This window comes from Alnus glutinosa, chromosome 7 (genome assembly GCF_958979055.1).
Source record: "Alnus glutinosa chromosome 7, dhAlnGlut1.1, whole genome shotgun sequence".
NCBI classification, from domain to species: Eukaryota; Viridiplantae; Streptophyta; class Magnoliopsida; order Fagales; family Betulaceae; genus Alnus; species Alnus glutinosa.
Window position 1 is genome coordinate 23,375,474 of NC_084892.1, and position 18,086 is coordinate 23,393,559.

The 18,086-nt window shown below is 36.5% G+C and overlaps 1 protein-coding gene across 4 annotated transcripts; it reads left to right on the forward strand.

Moving 5' to 3' along the window:
• Positions 1–1,146: 1,146 nt before the first annotated feature.
• Positions 1,147–12,627, forward strand: LOC133874148 (protein GRIP-like). Of its 4 annotated transcripts, none has more exons than XM_062311989.1 (18): positions 1,147–1,481; positions 1,628–1,849; positions 2,072–2,167; positions 2,760–2,812; positions 3,002–3,098; positions 3,578–3,651; positions 3,834–3,951; positions 5,366–5,476; positions 6,570–6,646; positions 9,279–9,348; positions 9,807–9,872; positions 10,176–10,283; positions 10,405–10,535; positions 10,749–10,815; positions 10,947–11,011; positions 11,145–11,235; positions 11,774–11,844; positions 11,951–12,627. In XM_062311989.1, exons 1-18 carry the CDS (start codon positions 1,353–1,355, stop codon positions 12,300–12,302), a joined length of 1,998 nt encoding a protein of 665 aa, XP_062167973.1. In that variant the 5' UTR covers positions 1,147–1,352; the 3' UTR covers positions 12,303–12,627. The 4 variants fall into 4 exon arrangements, with proteins under 4 accessions (XP_062167973.1, XP_062167974.1, XP_062167975.1 ...); XM_062311990.1 differs by having other exon boundaries at positions 9,282–9,348; XM_062311991.1 differs by lacking the exon at positions 5,366–5,476.
• Positions 12,628–18,086: the final 5,459 nt, after the last annotated feature.

Genomic DNA, 18,086 nt, shown 5'->3' on the forward strand with positions numbered 1-18,086 from the left:
ATTGATTTTCTGCTTCAAAGAAATAACTTTTTTTCATCAAGGTGTTGCAATTTTTCTAAGCTCTCTTCCCTTTGTTTGTTGAGTTTAAAAGTGAGAGTTAATTGAGTTCAATTCAACCGGTTAGAGGTAGTTATTTGTCTGGTCTTTCTTTATCATCCCTTAAATTATGCATTCATTTCTAATTGTGTCTCCTTATTCAATTCAACCAGTTGGTTTGTTGAAGTCTTATTTGTTGTATAGTCTCCTTAGCCAGATTTAATTAAAGTCTAGTTTGGAAGTAGTTATTTGTCTTGTCAAGTTTAGGACGGACACGTCAACACTGTGTGATAGTTATAAAGAGTAATGTTAGAAACTACATTTTTATCTCATAATTATCTTATAATGCTGACGTGATAATCCTAACTAACTTTTGATGAGAGGTGAAGATTGTGAGATAATAATGAGACAAAAATGTAGTTGTATTTAGGGTTAATTATAAAAATGCCCTCCAAATTACTTGTCGTTTTTAAAGTAGTCCACTGAACTACCAACCCTAGCATTATGGCCCTCCAACCTACCAAATAGTGCCAAAAAGACAAATTTTATCGAAATATTTATATAATACCCATGACACGTGTCATATCTTCAATTAAAAAAGAACAAAAAATTAAAAACCCACACCCATGCCAAATGGGGGTGGTTGAGCCACTCCCAATGCTCTTGGGGGTAGTTTCGGCCACTTCCATTTTGCTATTTGGGGTGGTCGAACCACCCTAAGAGCAATGAGATTGTTTGGCCACTCCAAACTGGCCATAAGCCACCCACTTTGGCCAAAATGGGTTATATTGGCCAAAATTTGGTCCAAAGGGATGGCTCGAGCACTCATTCATTTTTAATTTTTATTTTAATTTTTTATAATATTTTCTTTAATTTTTAAATTAATTTAAATTGTTATTATTTTTTTAATTGAATATATGACACACGACAATGGTATTAAAAACGGCAGGTAGTTTTTGAGCTTTTTATTTTTTATTTTTTTTATAATTAACCTTGTATTTAACATTACATTCTTTTCATATCCTTAAAACTAAGAGGGTCTTGATTCTATATGGTGGAGGGCTTGGCCTACCAACAAAATAGAGTAAATTCAATTTTAATGAAGCGAGCGAAACGAAAGGCGTAAGACTCGGGCTATTAACAAAATCGTACAAACAAACGTGCGAACTGGCGCGTTGAGACGCTTGACTTCTTCTTCCCTGACCATTTCTCTGTCTCCCACTGGTTGTTCCTAACAAAATCAACGTTCTGTTTCATCCAAAATACTTCCAAATTTACAAGTGAGAGGGAGAGAAAGAGGTTGGTGATTAATTACTATGTCGTGGATAAGAACAGTGGTGAGCAAAGCAGTGGAAGCTGGGGGCAGGAACAACCTCACTCGCACCGTTCGCGACTACGCCGGCTATGCCGTCGCCGACGGAGCCAAGATCATCCACGACCGCATCGTAATTCCTCTTCCTCTTCTTCTTCTTCTTCTTTTTCTTGATCATTAATTTATACTCCCGCGTTGGTCCCCGTTTTATTTTTATTTTTAATCTATGTGACTTTATTCTCTTGGATTTTAGAGTTTTATATTAATGTTCTCGATCAGGGTCCTGGGAACTTGAAAAGCTTTAAGCACACCGTGAAACAATTGGAAGACGTTTCTGTGTCGTGTAGAGGGATAGAAAGAGTTCAGTTACTGAGGAGGTGGTTGGTTGCACTTAAAGAAATAGAGAGATTATCCGATGTTTCTCAGGAGAACAATGAAAAGAATCCCGAAGAGCAGCTTACTTCTGATGAATCCAAGGATTCTCCTAGAAAACCCACTTTGGTGAGGATCAAACCCGGTTTCGTATTTCATTTTTATCTCTCATTTGAGTGAGTTTAATTATATGTGCCAATGTTCTTCGTTTGTGGTTATTCATATAAGATATGTGCTTCATTTGTTAATAAGATGTGTTCTTGGTGGAGTTGAAAATTTATTATGATCGTATATTTCGTATTCTGTTTCATTTTAGTTGCTTTTTAATAATTGACATACAATGGTGGACAGGTTTATTATGTTGGCTCTGACATGGGTGGTGTGCATTTGACTTTTCGTGATGCCTTTCTTCAAAGCCAAGCGCTTGAAGGCATAACGTTGTCCATGGTAAGTTGAAAACACATCCATGCTTCTCATGGGTAGTTTGTAGGCTTCCAATGTTTTATAGTTTTCGAAATTTTCAATTTGGCCTACTACTAGATGAGTATTGACAAGAAAGGATAGTACACTTATCTATTAGTCTCCCTCTCTCTCTCTTGGGTGGAGGGGGGAGGGGGGTGAGTTTGAGGCCATGCCCTAGCGTATGATAGAGTGTTTAATTTACTAAATACATCTGTAGTGTATGATTGTATCCTATATATGACTTGTCATCTTGAATATGGATGTCTCTGCTGTATCAAGTGGACCTCTTATCGATGATCCAATAACAGTTGTGATTTGCTGGGACATATTGTAAATACTTAAGAAACTTTTCTGATTTATAGTTAGAAGAATAAGATCTTACGTGCTTGATGATTTTGGTTTTCTTCATTTTTCATTTTTCCTATTTTGTTCTTATTGTAGAAAGTTCTGGCATTGTGATACTTGTACTCTTCGTCCTTTGCCTCAAATTTTAGTTCAATTCTTATTATTATTGCTGGGCTTTGTATTTGCTGATTCATGGAGTTTAACCGCAGGTTAATTCTTTTGTATGAATCAGATTCTTGAAGCACCAAATGATGAAGAAGTTTCACTACTTCTGGAGATATATGGGTGATTTGTCTCACTCTTTCAAATTTCTTATAATGCCTAATTACAGCTTCTTTGGCCTATTCTGTTTCCTGGGAACCAAAACTTTGGCATATTGTGAAAAAGAAAAAAGAAAAAAAAGAAGATTACCACCTATTTCATCCTAGTACTGTTTGACTTCCTTATAACTTCCTTGTGGTATGGTTCATACAGGCTGTGTCTTACAGGAGGAAAGGAAGTTCATAATGCAGTAATGAGCAGTATACATAATTTGGCAAAAGCATTCTCAAGCTACCAAGATGAAGTACTGGTAAAGACATGAATCAATTTGCATGGGGTTGATATAAGCGTTATGCCCCTGAATATCATAAGGAACATATGCATGAACTCATTATCATACAGATGCTGGCACAATGCAATTATACAAGTTATTCTTTAGGAGTTTTGAAGAAGCCTTATGAATTGAAATTATCTTCATTGTTGACAGACCTTCACTGATACTTACTGGCTGACATTCATAAGTTTTCGTTCTTTAGGTATTGTTTTGCATTGGATCCTGTTCTGACCATTGTTATATTTGATTTATCTGTACTACGTATTTGTACGTTCTTACAGAACACTCAAAATATTGCTAGGCTTGCCTATTGAGCATCATGATTGTGCACTTCAAATAAAATCATTGATGTTGTTTGCATTTTACAATGATGTTACAATTGGAGATGTCTGAGTTTATTTTCTAATAGATGTGCTCTCTCCTTTCATCGCTTCCTTTGATTTTGTCCTCTTTAGATAAAGCGAGAAGAATTGCTCCAATATGCTCAAGGTGCAATTTCAGGATTGAAAATAAATGCTGATCTTGAAAGGTACTTTAGGAACTTAATTTTAATTTCTGAAAGTTGGGGCTATGGTCTCAAGTCAGCTTCTCAAGTCATGCTTCTTTTTTTTTTTTTTTTTGGGGTCCAAATCATGGTTGCTCATGCAAATGGTAAGATTGAAACTTCAATTCTTTTTGTCCACTTGTTTTTGATCTGTTCTCTGCTCTCAGAATAGGTGCTGAAGCTTGCAGACTAAAGGAAAAACTTGATAAAATGAAGGCATCCCAGGGTCCTTCAAGTGAAGGTTGTGAAAAATCACAGGAAGAAACAAATTTTGTAACGATAGAGGTGAGCTTAATCTTCTCACTCTGAAACACAAACAAGCACATAAGAACACAGTGATTGGAGACATAACATTTACAATTTTGATGTGATGCTTTGGTTTTGAAATCATAAAATGATTGGAGAAAAAATAATATTTGCAATTTTGATGTGAACTTTCCATTGTGTGCCTATTCCTTTTCTCTCTCTCTCTCTCTCTCTCTCTCTCTCTCTCTCTCTCTCTCTCTCTCTCTCTCTCTCTCTCTCTCTCTCTCTAATATGGAAGTTCATTGATCAATATCAGGTTTGACTTTATCATCCTCGGATGTAAACAATTTTATTTATTTATTTTGTGTGTGTGTTTTGACATCTCGACTCCCATTATAATATAAACTTAATTCCCATAGTATTCCTATTTAACTTTCCAAATTTATGAATGCGTGAATTATATAGAACTTATGTACTCTCTTGATGCCTTAAGTTAAAGGAACTTAATCAGAAAAAAGAGGGTTGAATGGATAATTTGATACCATTGAGCCTTGTGGCATAGTGGCATCAGGGGTCCTGTTTAAGGACTGTTTTAAGGCTTGCTAGGTTATGCCCTGAGTTTGATCTATGGACCCTCTCCCTTATGTTACTATATGGGTGATGGATTGGGATCAAACTCTAACTCAATTTGTTTTGAGGGAGCGCCTATAGACCATGTTCAAGTAGGGTGAAGTTTGTTATGGACTAGGAATATCTTGACTGATTCTCCAACTAGTGGAGACTGCTATGGTTATGCCTAGATAGGGATATATTCGGTTGCCCCTTTTGCCGTATTCTGAAAAAAAAAAAAGAGGAAAAAAAGGATAAATCGATAAGTTGTAGGATTGCAATTAAAACTTGTCTTTTAAGTTCTAGTACTTTGAGTTCAATAATATCTCAAGTGACACTTCCTCCTCCCCATAATAATGGTTTGAAGTGTGAGTTTGTGAATTCAAGACCCATTGGATGTGTGTAATGTACCATTAAAAAAAGTTAATCATATCCACTATTCCCATATATTTGGATTAGTATTGTCATCTTTCGGGAGAGAGAGAGAGAGAGAGAGAGAGAGAGAGAGAGAGAGAGAGAGGATGTTTAAGGCATTCTGGTTTACTTTATCTGAGCCATAAGTAGTTGTGTGCAAGTAGCTGAATGTTAATTATATGTTAAGTTGTATTGCAATGATACCGCAACTCTTATTTACAAGGGAAAGCAAAACTATTATCTTAGCCAGCTATCTTAATGAAAGAAAAGCTAAGTTTTAATTCTTAACGTTTCAAGGAACTCTTAGATCTAATCATGAACTTTCCATTCAATTTTCATACTTTTGGGGCAGCATCAGTCAGCTTCTCAGTCAGATAATCAAGTGCAACTTTATGACTGATTGAAACTGAACTCTTTGGTTCCCTTGCAGGCTCTACAAGAAGCAATTGCACAAATTGGACTATGTTCCAAGTTCGAGGCACTCTTACTAAGGAAAAAACCCTTCAGTAATGGGGATTCTTCAGAACTTCATGCTGAAAAGGTCTCATTTCCTGGTGATATGGGTCATTTATATCTTTTTCTTCTTGATGTGCAGCCAAAGATCTGAACTGAGTTTGCTGACAATAAGTTAGCTCTCATTTCCCTAACCTAGGAAAGAACTGAGGTTCCCAAATAATCAAACCAGATGTCTGATTAGGTCAGCCAGTTTTTGGTATGCACCAAACAAAGCAGCCCTGTCAAATCTGTGTAGGAGGAACAGAGCTATGAAGAAAGCTTCAAATGTGTGACTCATTGTTGTCAGCATTATCTTTGATAAATTCTCTTTATTTGGTATTTTGATAGATGTCTAGTATACAATAAGCTTAACCATGCCTCTGAGTGACAGATGGCATATTGTTCAGGTCCATCTTTTTGGGGCAGGTAGTTATCTCCTTGTTGATCTCTAAGACGACAAGTCAGAGCAACTTGTGTAACATAGTTGTTGATTGAGATGTCATGATGCCCAAATTGTTGAATCATAAAAAGATAGTTTAAGAAGCATACTTTTATGAGAATTATTTGGAGGGGCAAGAAGTATTTAGTACTTCAAATTTTATCTATATTACATGGACTCGCTTTAGGAGTTTTGATCCAAGCTGTTCTAGATGTCTGGTTCATCTAATCTGCAGTGTCCAGATATGGAGAAATGGCTGGATTATTGACATGTTTCTTTTTCGTCTTTTAAATGAAAGTGAAGTGTGAATGTAGTGAATAATTAAAAGTAGCTTAATAGTGATATGGGCGTGTTCCTCTCTTTGTTGAACATACACGCTAGATATGTGTTCTATGGTGAGCATCCAGAAGGCATATCCCACTCCCATACCTGTGTCATCTGTGTCTGCTACAGGTACTTCATGCATTTTGAAGTTCTCATGTGAAATAAAAAGATCATGGTATTGTGTAAGGAGTTCTAAAGTCGTAATTTGCAATTTATTTTTAAATTCCACCAATGGATATAGAAATTTTTGGCAAGTGAGTATGGTTTACTTTGGTCCAGCTCTTTCTTGATTAATGCTTAATTCTTAATTCTTCACTATCACTATTACTATTACAGTTTGTTATGATTGATGGTTCAGGATTGCATTATATTGCAGGTAGATAAATTGAAAATACTATCGGAATCTCTTGCTAACTCTACCTCCAAAGCTGAAAAGCGCATGTTAGACCACAGGTATTGTGTTTTAGGACTTGCTTTTGTTTTTTTTTTCCTTTGCACAATTTCCCATACTTGAGTTTGTATGTTTATGTATGCATGGCTTCATAACTTGCATGTGCATGCATATATGGATCATAATGGATGCATTTGCTTGCATGGTAACATGGCTTACTTAGATTTTTTTAGGACAAGGGATGCCCCTAGTTTTTATAAGATAATAAAGGGGAAATATTTTCATCATTTTGGGTGTTTATTTTTTCCTTATTCTTGACCCAAAATATATTTTTATAGGTTACGACATATCCTGTATACCACATTAAGAAATGCCCCATAGTATTCCGTTAGAGTAATGTTTGCTACACAACATTTGTACACACTTTGTACAACAAAGTTGACGTGGAAATTGCTGCACAACATTACACACTTTGTAAAAAAAAATTGAAAATAATTTTCACGTCAGCTTTATTGTACAAAGTGTGTACAAATGTTGTTCAGCAAACATTACTCATTCCATTATCTTTAAGTACTTTGGTGGTGGATAATTTGTTTGTGGTAGAAGGCGTTGCTCATTGGAATGTTCTCTTTACGCGCTATGCTCAGGAATGGGAGGTGGAGATGGTTATGTCCTTTTATGAACAATTATACTCTATTCAGATTCGGTATGAGGAGATTGATAGGGTGGTATGGAGTCTTTCTAAAAGGAGGAGTTTTGAAGTGAAGACTTTCTATAAAGCATTAGTTTGTCACAAGGCGGCCTTTTTTCCTTGGAAGGGTATTTGGCGTGTTAAAGCTCCGAAGCGGGTGACGTTCTTTGTTTGGACAGCGGCTTTAGGAAAGATTTTGACACATGACAATTTGCGTAGGTGTCGTATTGTGGTGGGTGGTCGAGTGGTGTTGTATGTGTAAGAAGCATGGGGAATCCGTTGATCACCTTCTACTTCATTGTGACATGGCACATGTTGTTTGGAGTTTTTTTTATAGCTTGTTCGGGGTGGAGTGGGTTATGCCTAGTAGTGTCCTGGATTTATTGAGTGGTTGGGACACTTTGTTGGGTCGTGGTCCTGTTAATCGTATTTGGAAGTAGGTTTCTTTGTGTGTTTTGTGGGGCTTGTGGCGTGAGAGAAATTCTAGGCTTTTTGAAGATGTGGAGGTACCAGTTGGGACTCTTTGTAGAAATGTGCTTAATATGTTATATCTTTGGGTGTCGGCGCATAGCCCAGGTAGTATGTCGTTCATTGATTTTTTACTTTCTTGTTCGTTTCTTTCCTCTGATTAGGGACACTTTTGTATACTTCATGTGTACTAGGGTTGTGCCCCTTTGCGCTTTTTATTGAATTCTTACTTATTAAAAAAAAAAAAAAATGTATCCCCTCTTATACTAATTAGAGTGAAAACCAAAATAAACTGATTTCATGGTTCAAACCTGGACGTGAAGAGGTCCCACTTATGGGTCTTGAAATATATTAGTAAATATGTCAAACATTTAAAAATTTCTTGCTAATGCCATAGTTCAATAAATTACAAAGTTTGGGTTAAATAACCTTGTTAAGGAGCGATTCTCAACCTTATAACTGCTCCTTCTGAAGAAGGAACGTGGAAAGGGAGATGAAACAAAAAGTATTTCATCCAATTCAAAGTAGGCGAGGGCAATGATATACATATGTGGCTAGATTGGTGGCATCCAGATGCAATCCTATATACAAGATATGGCCATAGCGTAGTTTATGATGCAGGAAGCTAGGTGGAAACAAAACTGTCAAGTGTTTTGAAAGGAAAGCTAGATCAGATGAGATGGTTAGTGTTCAAAGCAAATTCTCTATGGTGAAGCTTGAAGATGCTGATCAGCCTGTCTGGGTCATATCTAAAAAGGGAACCTATACTTATTCAGAAACTTGGAATGCTATTCGTGTCAAGATGCCACAAGTTAATTGGTGGAATTCAGTTTGGTTTCCTATGGCTATTCCTAGGCATGCTTTCTTTCTGTGGTTGGTTATAAGAGATAGCTTATCAACAGGAGAGACGTTGCCGAAATGGGGATTTAAAGTGGATGTTATGTGTGTGTTCTGCGTACAGGAAATTAAGTCATCTTGGGCCTGATACAAGGTCACATGGGTCCCAAACTCGTAACAGTGGCCAATACCAGCAACACCACAAAGTTGGACCTCTTGGGTCTCAACACCATTGAAAGTAGGCCCACGTGAGCCTCAAGAGAGACGGAGCTTATTACTCAAAAGTAAAGGGCTTTCCTATGGACTTTGTGTACAGTTGCAAGTCATTCCAAATTGGGACAGGGCGATAGAAGCAATATTCAATAAAAGAACTCAAACTTATAAAGCCCTAGGGATGGTGTGTACTTACTGAACATCAATGTTGTAGTTGATTAAGCTGATACTTTTACAAGATTTGCACTTCATTTAGAATTGGAATGGTGCATTACAGCTTAATACATTTCTGCATGTCTGGAAGTTTGTCTTCAATATGCTTTTGGTGAAGTGGAGTATTGACATGGAAAAGGTGGAAATGTTGACTATAACATGGCTTGTCCTGACCCTTCTTGTAGTTTAGACTGAAATTTTCCGTTGCATTCCATTCTTTTTTTTTGTTTCATTTATTGAAGTGTTTCTTATTCTTTACCTCTACATCTTAGCAGGTATCAGAAAGAAGAAGCTCTCAACTTTCGTGTGGCAAAAGCCAATGAAGTTACCCAACTTGAGAAGGTACATTGACTCTGAAGAAGTAATTTTCCTGCCTCATTAAAAACCATTAAGCTAAGGGACTCCCTTTCAGAGATAGATCATATCATGACTAAGTAGTATGGGTTTCTTGCAAGAAAGAATTGTGTCTTGATGCTTCTACACTTGCCTATTGAATACTGGCAACAACTTTCAGCTGCTTGGTATTTAATATATTCAATACAGTGGTTTATTTTAATACCCCTTTCGAGCTTCATTCTTCTCCTTATTGCTATTGACTAATAATGAAGGACTAACAGCTTGGAGTTCCCTTTTGAATTTTTTATCCAAGAGAATTTACATGATTGGGCTAATAGTTGATACCTTTAAAAAGTTTCCTACCCTTATCTGATATGTAGTGAACTTTAATAATGGATTTTATTTTGTTTGTGATCCATTTCGTTGTAGAGGTATTTAAACATAAGTGCTGTGGCATTTTCCAGGAATTGGTGGTGGAGATCGGAGAACTAGAGAAGCAAAGAGATGAACTTGAAGCTAAATTGAAAAAGGTTCTTTTTTGCTCTACCTGATATGTTGTTACTTCTGAAGCACGAAAGATTACTTTAATGTGATGAACTTGTCCTCAATATTGTTCAATTGATAATAATTCTGCCAATGTATCTTCCATTCTAAAGATTACTTTAAGTAAGCTGGGTGTGTTTTATCCACGTATTTGTGTGAGCACACACAAGGAAAGGTGAATTGCCAATGTCAGTCCAACCCATCCTTCGATTCACAACATGACCTACTGGGTCTTTAAATTATTCTTTGAACTTTGAAGTGATTGCATATTGCTGAGCATTTTTTTATAGGTCAATAACTCTTTGGCTGCTGCTCGTGCACGGCTACACAATGTGAGAGAAGAAAGAGAGAATTTTGATGAAGCAAGTAATGAGATTCTTGCACACTTGAAAACAAAGGTATGCTAGCTTTTCTCATGCCCTTCTTCACTTTTGGATTATAAATTCAAAGATAAATTCTTATAGCTATAAACCCTTTTCATTATTGATACTTATCTTTTTCAACATTATTTGATTATAGGAAGATGAGCTGTTGAGATCGATCTCTTCCTATAGATTAGAAGGTAATGCCGTTGATACATGGATCAATTTTCTGGAAGATACCTGGGTTCTCCGGACCTCGTATGCAGAGCAATGGGAGAAGCAGATCAAGTATGTATGTTTGCATTTCTCTGGTTGGAAAATTTATCTGATGCAAGAACTCTTTGTTGGATAGATATAGTTTGAAAACCGGAGTTCGGAACTTCATATTAATATCTCCTAATTTCACTTTTATGTTTCATTTCCCTGCTTATTTTTATCCATCTCATATTGGACCATAAGTTACTTGTATTTGATGCTATATTTCTTATTTGCATGCTCAAGTGGTGAACTGGAGAGAAGTGGAGACTATTTTGTGAATTTGGTTACTCATCTTCTCTCTACTTACAAGGTATTAGTTTGCTCACCTAACTAGATTGTTTTATTAAATATATTGTTATACCTCCAATTCCAATCTATAACTGTGACACAATATATTTTCGTATTTTCTAATTGGCATGCATATCTTGTATATTAAATTAGGAAATGTTGGGGCCTTCCGTTGCTTGTACTAGGAATATTGTGGACAGCTTGAGTTCAAGTCAACGGTATTTGCTCTATTTCTTTCAAATGTTTTTAGCAGTTTTCAAAACCCATTGGGTGCGTGTAACGTCTTGCGAATCAAAGAAAAACTATTTGTTATGCAATTAAACCAAGCCTCTTGTTGTTAATTTACATCAGGTTAGAAATATTGCCTAGCATGGATGAAAGTTCCAGAGTAACAAATTCAAGGAAAAATCTTGAAGAAGAGTATTTGGATGTTGAAGCCAAGGTATGCATGATTCTCATTTTTGTCTGGATGATCTTTTGCATAGTTTGAATAATATTTTGATGTCAAATTTTATAAAGATTAATGAGATCATGCTTCGTTTATGAGTTTGTATTTCTTCATTTATTTTGCTTCAAAACTTTTGTCCATCATGTATCGGCACTCCTAATTTTGAATTGTTGGTTGCTTCTTTTAATTAAGTAGCATGAAATTGATAAATTACCACTTATCACAAAAGCTTAAACTTATAGGAATGAATGAATTTAATTATTTAATTTATATTCTAACATTCTCTCTCACGTATAGGCTCAAACTCTCCTATAGTAAGGGAGGTCCAATACGTGGGATATTAATTGAAATGAGAGGTGCTCTGATACCAAGTTAATAACCACTTGTTGCAAAAGCTAAAGCTTATAAGAATAGATGAATTTAATAATTTAATTTATATTTTAGCAGAAATGAGGTCTACTGTTTCACAAAATTTAAGCGCTTATCTACTTAACTGATATGATCATCACTTTCATTTTTTGTTCCTTCTCAGTTTGTAACCACTTTAAGTGTTGTGGACACCATGAAAAAGCAGTTCTACATTCAAAATGAAGGCATTTTTAGGTATGCAGTCTTGTCACATCGTTGTCCCTCCCCTTCCCCCCAATTGCATGCTCTACAATGGCATCAATCTCACTTAAAATGGATACATGGCACTCTTTTCATCCAGGAAAGATGATCAGAAGGTCAAAGAGCTGTTTGATGTCCTGGAGAGAATAAATGACGAATTTGAATCAATTGAGAGACCGAAGTTGGAAATTGAGACTCCAACCCGGAAGTCAGAGACACCATCCGGCAATGGCCGCCATCAAAGTTCATTCCTTACCTCTAAACACAATACTGAGTCTCTGGAAGACAAACAAGATGAGGCCTCAATTGAGAAAGTAAATGCATCGGGTATTGAGTCACAACTGGGAAAAGCAGAGCCAAAATTTGGGAAGGTTGGTGGAGATGACTTGGCAGAGGAGATTGGTGACTGGGAGTTTGATGTTCATGTAGAGGATCTAAAAACCAGCAGCTGACCAGCAAGAAGATGGGACAAAGAAAAAAATAAAATAAAAGAGGGAAAAAAAAAATCCTCTAATGTTTTATTCATGGGAAAAGAAAGAAAGCATTTCTCCATACAAGAGAATAGCTTGAGTTAGAAAGCATTTCTCTATACAAACATTTTATGATGATATGATATGCTAGATCACATTAGGTTGTAATTGAGTCGAGTATTGAATTGAAGCTTGTTTCGTTTAATTTTGTTTTAAATATGAGTCGAGCTCGAGCTTATCATTGAACTAAATAATCTATACAAACAAGGTTCATTTATTTTTCGAATGAATTCAAGCTTGTTTACAAGCTGTTCAATTGATTTATTCATTCTTTATATAAAGCAAAGAGAATAACTTTTTTATATGGACATGACACAAATCTAGTCTTTTGTGCCATTCAATGAGAGATAAACACATCAGCGTGGAGGCATAAACTTTTTCTGAACTTACAAAACTTTTTCTTTCCACCTATTAATATGGCATTGCATACTATTATGCCTTTTATGAATGACGTTGTGCGTAACCTCGAAGGACCTAATGCACCCGTGGCTGCAAATGTGTCATTCATAATGGGTCACCTGATTAACTCTAAGTGCACTCAGCGTGGCTAAAATTTGGTGATGAACCATACTGTGGCGACACTCCATCTTAGCCCTGCTGGCTGCTACCATGCAGTGCCTTCTCTCTCTTGGGCTAAATATTATCTTAAATGAGTCCACCCTCAACTCATGCTCAACTATCTCTTTCTTTCCCTTTTGAACTTTCATTTAAAACATAAAGCATGTGTAGAGGGAACTTTCATTATCTTAACAAACCTTCATTATTTGGAAAGTTTCCTTAAATATATAGAAACTTTCTTAAATAGAAAATTCTTTGAAATCTAGCTTAAATACCAAAAATATTGAGTGACAGTCTCTTTAAAAATCATATTAACTTTCATAGTATTGAGGCAAATTATGGAATTCAAAAACATTTATGCAAGGCATTTAAAGAATTATTGCATATAGTAACATAAAACATGCAAGATATTCAAAGAGACTGAAAAATAAAACATTTAAGTAAAGGGGTAGGGAATAAAACATTATCTCCATACTGCCACTAAGCTGAACACCTTCTAGCTACCTAAACCAATAAATTTTAGTTATGTTAGCTTTAAGCTAAACACACTTATCCTAATCAAGAGTCGACCTTAGGTTAATTTGACATTTCTTAGCTTTTTCCCTTTTTCTGAAACATTGCTTTTATTTTAATTAGGCCTAGGGTGTAATACCCAGATTCAAAAATATAAATTAAAAAATGTAAAAGTAAATATAATAATGCTCAAAATGTAAGAAGAATATATGGTACAAATAGGTACCTAAAAGGAAATACTTATGCAAATAATTACTGGGCAATTAAGGTATTAATTAAAGTCAAAAATATGTTTCGTAAAAGGCCAAGAAAACATAAGAAACACAGTTTTGAAGGAAAAACAATAAATTTTGAGCCCGAAAATAGCACTCACGAGTAGGGCTGAGCATGGGGCGGGGGGGGGGGGGGCGGCGGGGATGCACCTTTTTTGGCCCCGCACCCCGCGAAAATCCCCATGCACCCGCACGGGCCGGGTGGGGATGGGGCGGGGTTGAGGGGCGGGGATCCCCGCGGGTATGCGGGGATCCCCACAGGTGTAGAACACCTAAACAAAAAAAAAAATGGTGCAGGAAAAAAAAGAAAAGAAAATATATGAGAGGGGGGGTGATTCTGTGAAGAAGAAGAGAAGAAGAATGGTGCAGGAAGAAGAAGAAAAATCTGGAAGAAAAAGAAAAAGAAAATATATGAGAGGGGGGGCTGTGAATTTGTGAAGAAGAAGAGAAAAATAAGGAAGAAGAGAAGAAGAATGGTGCAGGAAGAAGAAGAAAAAGAAAAAGAAAATATATGAGAGGGGGGCTGTGAATCTGTGAAGAAGAAGAGAAAAATAAAGAAGAAGAGAAGAAGAATGGTGCAGGAAGAAGAAGAAAAATCTGGAAGAAAAAGAAAAAGAAAATATATGAGAGGGGGGTTGTGAATCTGTGAAGAAGAAGAGAAAAAGAAGGAAGAAGAGAAGAAGAAGAATCTAGAAGAAGAGGAAAATATATGAGGGGGGGGGGGTGCGGATCCGGGGAAAAAAAAAGATTAAACCCGCGCCCCGCCCCGCCCCGCCCCGAATGGGTTGGTTAAAATCCAACCCGTACCCGTAAAAAAAAAAAAAAAAATCAAAAACCGCAATTTTAGGGGCGGGGGGTGCGGGTTGGGGCGGGTTTGCGGGTTTTTGCTCACCCCTACTCACGAGTCACTAAGCTCTCCTCAATGGCCACAACAAGTGTTTCGAAAAGAGTTTTCAAGATTGTGGTCATATGCACAATTCTGAAATTCGTAGTAAAAGTTATGTCCATTTTATTGCACGTTGCGTGATGTTGCCCCTAATATGTATACTTGGGAACTACATTTGAATGAAACTGTCTCGTTCAAATGGGATGGTAATTAAGGCACATGTGGGACATGTAAGAGCTAAGTGAGATCAAATTTTGTTCGAACGAGATGTGGTTTGGCAGCAAGTCACAACAAGAGCTATAAAAAAGGGGTTTTAAGGTTTGGTGCATTTTGTGCCACTCCCGTTTCTTAGACCTACATGAAGAGAGAGAAGGTGAGAAAGAGGGAGAAAGATGAGATCTTTGAGTGTTCTTGGAGCAAAGAGGTGTGGATCAAGCTTCAAGGGTAAGTACCTAAGCCTTTTTCTCTTAGCTTTCATAAAGTTTTAGTGATTTCTTATGCATGGTTTGTTATTTCTGGAGTTAATGATATATGATTGTGTAGTTTGTGAAGATAATGGTGATATTTTGGTTGAAGGGTAGAAGATAAGGGCTCTTCCATGAACAAAGCTCAAAGTTTTCTTTGAAAAAAGTTGGAGAGTGAGGTAGGAGAGGTTTGTGAAGTTTGTGTTGTAATGGTTGAGTATATGGGTTTCGAAAGAAATGGGGAGAGAAGGAATAAAGATTGGAATTTTAGTTGGAACATAAAAGTTGTGATTTTGGAGTAAAAAATGGTGTTAGGGAGGTAAAGGAGAATATATTTAGTGTTCTGGAATTTTGGGGAAGTGAAAAGTAGAGGAAAAATTGAAGCTTGGGCAAAGAGAAATTTAGAGAAGACGATGAACAGTAATCTCGTTCGAACTATATTAGTTCCTGTTCGAACGACATGGGATCTGAGAGTCCCGTTCGAAGATCAATCGAAATCCGTTTCAAACGGGGTTACTCAAGGTGACTTAAAACGCACTGTTTGAAGTCATGTTCGAACCACCAAAAAAAAGAAGAAAAAAGAAAAAGAAAAAAGAGGGAGAGTCAAGGAAATGGACTTTTAGTACATGGACCCTACACTAGGTGAGTCTTAGTGCAATGTTAGGAGGAAAAATTAGGGTTTTATCCTTAAGAGTCCAACTAATTATAGGATAAATTTGTAGACGATGGAACCAATTTCTATGGAGAAGACTTTGTTTAGGAGTTTAACACTTAAGGTAAGTGAACATTTGTGAAAGTAACAAATAGAAATTTTGTTGCAGGAATAATTGTAAAGAAAAAATGTGAACTTTTGCTCAAGCATGAAATATTGCCTTTTTATATGATGTGAGCCTTAGATATTTGATTGAAAGAATATGTTTCTAAATTGCCTTATTGAACTCACATGTTATGAATACCAATGTCACATACATATGAAAAACTTTACTATGTTAAGAAGAGAAATGACATGTTCATTAATTGATAGAATTTTTATGATAAAAATGAAATGACTATGTTAAGAAATGTTGTGCGTGAACATGTGCATTTTTAGAATAGTTGAGCTTAACCATATGGCCTAATAGATTTACACTAGATCTGCGTGTTAACATTATGTGTGTGTGTGTGTATATATATATTTGTAGTCGGTGCAACTATACACAATGTGGGGCTACCAGGTCTTGTATTCTAAGTTGAGTGAGCCACCAAGGCCACCCATGGTCGATCAACTAGGGTATGCGCTAGCATGCATTCCTGTAGCCACTGAGGTGTACTAGGAGGTCCTACAAAATGTTCAAAGGCCGAAGAAGCAATGTTACTCGATCATTATCAAACTAGCTAACTGCAATCTTTTTCTGTTCGTGAGGATCCCACCAAGATGCCTTCTACTTCTAATAGGCCATGAACTAGATCCAAATCATTCTTAATGAGTCCACAAAAAGTGATCCCATTTTTTTCATTGGGTCTTGGTAGAGACCAAAGTCCTTGAGTAGGAGTGAGCATAACCCGCAGATACCCACACTGACCCACAGTACCCACCCCACCCCACCCCACCCCACCCCATCTAACAGGAAAATCGCACCTTTGGTGCGGGCCACGGGCCTTTACCTGGGCCCCTTGCACGGTGTGGTGTGGGCTGCGGGGGAGGCCCTTGAAAATTCTCGGGTCCCCGCCCCGGCCCGCATCATTAAAAAAAAAAAAAAAAACTTAAAACTTCTAATTTCTAACTTTCTAACCTAACCCTAGTTAGAGGAGTGACCCTAATAATCATAAATCATAGTGTAATTATTGTAAGAGGGAGTTTAATTGTCACCCTAGAAGCCATGGTACTTCATCTATGCTACAACATATCAAGAAAAACTGTAAAAAATATCCTGGTAAGTTTGATAAAACACAATCAAAGTTGAGCTTTGATGCTAAGAGGGAAGGACAAGCGGTAGTGGGTGAAGGATCTAATGGTAACCTTGTGATTGCTAAATTTAATGCTTCAAAAATAAGGGCAGCAATTTCTAAGATGATCATAGTGGATGAGTTGTCATTTAGGTTTGTAGAAGGTGAAGGGTTTCAGGACTTCATGAAAATAGTTGAACCTAAGTTTTTAATTCCTTCCTGTTTTCCTGTGATGAGGGATTGTTTTAAGCTCTTTATGTCTGAGAAAGAAAAGTTGAGGGGAATGTTCTTGACATTCGGTGTTCGGGTTTGCTTACCACTGATTGTTGGACTTCAATACAGAACCTTAATTACATGTGTATCACTGCTCATTTTATTGATAGTGAATGGAACTTACACAAAAGAATTTTAAACTTTTGTTTAATTCCTAATCACAAAGGTGAAACCATTTGAGGAAAGATTGAGTGGTGTATGCATGAGTGGGGCATTGGTAGCATTTTCACTATCACAGTTGATAATGCTTCTTCCAATGATACTGCTTTGGAGTACTTGAGGAAGAGAAGTGGTCATAAGCTTGACGCCATATTAGAGAATCAGTTTATACATGTGAGGTGTTGTGCACACATCTTAAATCTTATTGTGTCTGAGGGGTTGAAAGGAGTTGATGAATCCATTATGAAGGTTAGAAGTGCGGTTAAATATGTGAAGTATTCTCTTGCAATATTTGAGAGTTTTAAGACATGTCTGGAAAGAGAAAAAATTAATTTCAAGGGGTTGTTGTGTTTGAATGTTCTAACTAGATGAAACTCTACATTTAAGATGTTGGAAGGTGCAGAAAATGTCAAAGTGCTTTTGAACTTATGGAAGAGTTGGATGGATATTATTTTTTTGTGTTGTGGGATGGTAAAAAAGGTTTAGGACCTCTTAATCATATATATATATATATATATATATATATATATATATATATATATATAAAAGTCGAGTTCTTCCTTAGAATGACATAGAATGATGACACGTCGCATGAACCCATACTTTTTAGTGACTAAACCGGTCCTTTAAGTATTAAACCGGTATTTTAAATAAA